Source organism: Spodoptera frugiperda, chromosome 27, assembly GCF_023101765.2.
Source record: "Spodoptera frugiperda isolate SF20-4 chromosome 27, AGI-APGP_CSIRO_Sfru_2.0, whole genome shotgun sequence".
NCBI lineage: Eukaryota > Metazoa > Arthropoda > Insecta > Lepidoptera > Noctuidae > Spodoptera > Spodoptera frugiperda.
The window spans coordinates 6,596,910-6,602,515 of NC_064238.1; the positions used below are offsets into that span (position 1 = coordinate 6,596,910).

The following is a 5,606-nucleotide window of genomic DNA, read 5'->3' on the forward strand; positions in this document are numbered from 1 at the left end:
GGAGGAATGATGTGAAAAATGATTTTGATTGATCAAATAGCTCAGCGTTAAGAAGTTTGTTTGTCCTTCTGGCTTGTAACTTTCCATTTCTGTCTACTTGTGACCACGATCAAAGCGACGTACCTATGCCATATTATTACTTAGTATAAATTGATACTACAATAATTAAAGTAACATATAATAGTGGTGATACATTGATATTAATTAAAGTTATGTTATGTTAGTTTTGTTATAATAATCACATTTGTTGTGTCTGTCTATTTGCTTATTGTGTCATTATGTATGCTGCTCTGCCCTAACCGGGTTTTAAATTGAAACTAATCTGCTAATGTAACATCTATGTATCTACACATGAATGCAATAAATTATTTAAGTTTTGAGTTTTATATGAAATGTTAAGTAAAAAATAAGATAAATAAATCTAAAGTAAATAATAATTTAATTTTCTTATAAACTTATCTACCTTACAGATCTTTAGCAACATAATACTGTATTAGACTAGTTTCCTTACCTATTACAATTATGTAGGTAATGAACGCGTTAGTAAAACGAACGAGATGATTGATCTAACATTGTATCTAGGTCAGTGTGTCTTTCAGTTTGACATTGTTAGGGGTCTAACATTACATTAAGTGTACACACAACATTCACTCGTACTTTACATACATGTAATATTATATTAAGGTTTGGTCGTATAACAGCAGTTCTTGTTTAGTAAGTGCTAGCGTTGTTTCCTCTCATGGCGACGCTCATTCTTCTGACTGGAGCAGGGAATGGTCTCGTTGGCAAGGGATGTCTGGGTCTCGCTGGCCTCGGCGGGAGGCGAGAGTCCGTGCTGGCTCGGGCTCGGAACTCGTCCCCACACTCCGACCGACCAGACGACGATGTCGAATCACTCCGGCCTACACACACTTCATCTTCTTCATCTAGTTCCATTTCTGTCCATCGACGACCTGAAAATTAGGTGATTTGATTAACAATTTGCTGCTACAATTTGTCTTTCGTTAACACATTTTGAAGTTTATTCTTTTGAGGAAAACAAAGTGTAAATACTTGATAAGTATACTGGCATGCACATGTATACATTCCCAGGTGAATATTTGTCGAACATTCGTCTTAAATCGATCTGTACAGTAAGTAATTGGATGGATATAGGCCCTTGTTTCCACCTCTCGAAAACCCATTAAATGTAAATTTGAATGTGTACAAAATTTATTCACCTTAATCGAGTTTTACATGTTCTATATTTTACTTTCGATTACCGAGAGTACACAAGTAAGTACTCATATTTGTACACAGTTCAATGAAATGAATAAATAATAATACTTTCGACGGCCTCCGTAGTAGGGAGGAATATTTTATACCTATTTCCTTTTATTTGAGAAGCAATAAGTGGTAATATCTTTAAATTGAAAGGCGCTCTCTGCTTTGGTTGTTACATATTACAAATACGAATATTTCTCATTACATTATTTATGATTTCCTTTATAAATGTTCCTGGAAGTAGGGGCACTCGCTTGTATTTAATTTAAAATACATTAGAAACTGATAGTTGCCCAGTGAAACGTCCGTTTGATGTCACTACCGCACATGCAAAGTCTTTTTCACTGGTTTGATTTTGCACAGAGTAGTTCTTTAAATATTTATATTCAAATCACGAGGTACGGGACTATATAAATATCTACCATTTTACGACACTGTACGACCCTTACATTTTGTACATATTGAAGTGCTCGTACATGTATTTGCGTACGACTGTCAAACCAAACAAATCTAAAATAACATCAACCTATTTCAGATTGCTCGATATTTTTCTCAGGTGAATTTTATCCGGTAATAGGTAGGTACAATACTGTACCCAGTCCCTAGAGGCTCATAATATGATCCCGCAAATCGCCATCCCAAAACTGGCCGCATTATTATGAGCGAGATAATCAGTCCCTAGAAATGTACGTTGTAGAGTACACGATGTTATTTTGGGGCTTCCGTCGGGTCCAACGTTTGGGAACTCACAAGGGGTTAAGCGATAACTTGAAACAATGCAACTTAGATACGTAACTAGCACAACAGGCGGCCTAATTACGGGATCTTTCTGTCTTTCTTTCTTCGCTTTAACAACAATTTATTTAGCGCGGCGTTGTATTGTTCCCTTAGAATTATAATTTCCCACGGGTCTCGTTACCGGTGAAAAGGTTATGCTGTATTTTTCAGCGCGGCCATCATTTTGTTTATACAGATGATAAGTTGATTTTTAGGGACAGGACGCAATTATGTAGGGTTATTATTTTTGTCGGCTATTTTGATATCTACTGTGTGTAACTCTGAACTTTTTATTACTGTAATTAACTGATTAAGTAAGTGTAGTAAGTAAGTAATACGACAGTTTCTTTAGTTAACTTATATTTATTGTACTGCTTTATAATCGAAATACTTACAAAAGGGTGGAGCGGCGTTAGTATCTGGCGTGGTATCAGAAGACGCTCGTGCCAGAGGCCGCCCCAGTGCTGCAGGGTGTCTGTCGCCGTCTCTCTTCGACCATTTACTGCTCACGCGCCAGAATCGTCGCGCATCACGGAATACACCCCATACCTACGTAACAAATAAATTATTAGGAATGTCATAAGTTTTTTAGTCCTTGAATAATGTGTTTCACTGGAAGCCAAGAGATTTTTATATTTCGTGTTCAATAACGATGTCATATGATTTAAGTAGTCCTTCGAGGTCTGCTATTAGTGAGCAGAATATGGCCGTGGAAAGTAGTAGCGTTAGCACCTGTGATTAGCACCAATCTAATCCCAACAAAATTATGTCATTGACCTTCATAAAGTCCACTACGTACTTACTTAAGTTCGATAAGTCTGACATAACAAAATAAGCAATACGTAGTGCTTCTTATATGTATTTATGTGACCCCTAGCCTCTGTAAAATCAGTTTACTTGTAACTGGATAAGTGCCAGATCATTCCAGACACTACAATTCGATCAGAATCCAGAAACAGTGTTCAGGTCTGGAAATAATTTTAGATTGGAAGTAATAAAAGTGGGTCTGGTTGCATGCTCGTTTATCACGGAACATCTATAAATACTTAAACGGATGCTTGAAATGGATACATATTTAACGATAACTTTATAGCCGCACTATCTGCCACATCAACATGCTTAGGCCCGAGGCACATTAGCTAGTAGATAGAAAACAAGCTTAATTATACCATATATTTAATTAGCTTTATATTAAGTAGGTACTATATTTATGTTCATTAATATTTTGTCGTTGTTTTGCATAAGTAATTCGCTCTAACCTTTCGTAAACTATTAAGAAAAAAATGTATTGAAATTATCGTCATATATTAGTGCTTAGGTTAAGCAAGTGCAATATAATTTATAGATGATATAAAACTAGATATTCCGTTGTAACCGACGGTTTAACTAACACCTACGAATGAGGCGAACGATATAAATAAAACTTTACAGCAACCATGTCGTAGGAAATAGCAAATCATTTTCCAGTAAAAATAAATACACATTTACCGGTTCACGCGACCGTTTTATACCTGTTGACATTCGAGCTTTCAATTTTCTTCTTTGAAAATAACTGTAATAAAAATCTGAACATGTTGACTCGACATACCGACAGCCTTTCATGCCACTTATGTACTTATGTACCTATATATAGTTAACACTGAAAACACCAATTTTTCACATAGTACTGAAACGTGTACAGATTGTACAAGTATAACTCATGTAAGAACAATACCTCTAGCTATCTACAGCACATCTACTTTTATTCCTTGATAACCTTTGCTTAAATTGCAAATCTAGTAGGTATGTTTACATTATTTTCCACGGTTAAAAAAATCGATAAAACTGTCCTTAAAGTACAACATCGTCCCCACAAAGGCAGTTTATAAAAAGAAATATGAACTTGTTTACTTAAACCTTCCGATTTATCGGTGCTTGTTAATGAATATAAGACGGGGGTTGATAAATTTTCTAAATATTTAAACTTAATTAAGAACTTCTGAAACTTGATTAAACTTCAACAAAAATTTCCATTAGACGCAAAATGTTATAAGTATTTTCCGGTTATAATGAAAGATCTTAATAAACTCTTTGAAAGCATAGATGTTTGTTTGTTTATTATGCTCTTTACTCAACAGGGGTTTACACGAAGTTTTGTCTTCTCTAGATTATGAGTGGCAGAGGGTTTTACTGTAAAACCCTCTGTATGTATGTACCCTCTATATGAATGAATAAAGGATACTTACTCCATGTAAAAGTTTTACACTACATAAAATGTTCGTGCGTATACTTCACCTCTCATTCTTAGCATCTAGGCACCATATATCTTCCACGTGTTATTTTAAATTCGTGCATATTTTCCAATCGATTACACAATACACAAAATTGGTCTGAAAGGCTAAGTCTTGAAGGACCGAACTCGGATAATCGTGTACTCTCACCCCACAATAAATCGAACATGTCAGGAACAGACTTACGTATAAATTGGTTGGGATTGCAAAGTTAAATTACTGTACACGGCCGTTGAGTAAGTAACTAAGTAAGTAGGCACTTATGTAAATACACCACAAAGCTTCGTCATTTCCACCGATTGGGTGATATTGAAAGTTGGGGCGCTCGGTCGGGGTGCTTCAACATATTGTTTGTAAGTTATTATTAAGTGAGGTAGTTCATCGCTAGAAATATTTAGCTATTTTACCTATAGTTAGGTATAGACAACATGAATATCTGTGGTAAAAATAATCTAAGTATAATTTCAAATTAGGTGTACTCCAGTCCGCGCTTTGCAGTTTACATCTTGTGTCTATCCCTCGAGGATTAAATTAACGAATGTTAGATAATATTATACTGAATCGTATTTACATGTATACGTCTATAGTTATAAAATAAACAATTTATTTTGTAGTTAGTAGTTTGTTATCACTATGTTAAAGTAAAGTTAAGTCTACGTTTCATTAATATGTAGTCTGCTGGCTGGCTATGTGTCATTAGAACCACGGATGGGTCATCATTAAATTGCATTTCCATATTCAGCAAAGCGGAAATTGGATGCACGTATAGGCACGTAATATGTGTGACCTTATAACCGAATTTCTCTGACAGATGTGCGGACACTAATGTCAAAGCACGTTTTGCATGAATACAGTTTTGCAACATTTATTGTACCTTCTTGTAGTTAATATTTAAAACCGATCATTTCGTAATAAAAATACTTATTTTCGTAATTGATTTTACTTTGTAAAAAAAAACATTGGTGTGGCCTTAAAATTTAGTCTTCAAAACGAATTTATAGCGCACATTATCCTAAGTATCCTCGAACCACAAAAAGTTTTATTTCGCAGATAAACCACGTATCTTGCGATAACATTGTGTCTTCGTCCCACGCTTTATTGAAACTCTCTCTTAAGTTTTTCTTCGTAATTTTTACCGGAGAAATAGACTCTATTGTGTAGTATATAAGGTGTTTCGAGTATACAATAGATATTATGTGAGGATTATACAAATATTTGATTCTAGCGTTGTAAAAAAATATAAAGTCCAAGGTATTGTAAACTTTTCTTCAGTTTTAGTAATTTGTATATTCAGTT

At 34.8% G+C, this 5,606-nt stretch overlaps 1 protein-coding gene across 3 annotated transcripts in view; it reads right to left on the bottom strand.

Annotated features, from left to right (window-relative positions):
* Window positions 1-420: 420 nt before the first annotated feature.
* The window catches only part of LOC118263825 (ras-related and estrogen-regulated growth inhibitor), a 27,754-nt gene continuing 22,568 nt past the window's right edge, over window positions 421-5,606 (bottom strand). The window contains exons 6-7 of one of the 3 annotated variants that reach the window (XM_050705373.1): window positions 2,436-2,589; window positions 421-953 (exon numbers count right to left, since the gene is read on the bottom strand). In XM_050705373.1, the coding sequence (XP_050561330.1) occupies window positions 712-953; window positions 2,436-2,589 (396 nt within the window). In that variant the 3' untranslated portion in view covers window positions 421-711. The remainder of the gene's footprint in view (window positions 954-2,435; window positions 2,590-5,606) is intronic. The other 2 variants (XM_050705372.1, XM_050705374.1) reach the window with 2 other exon arrangements.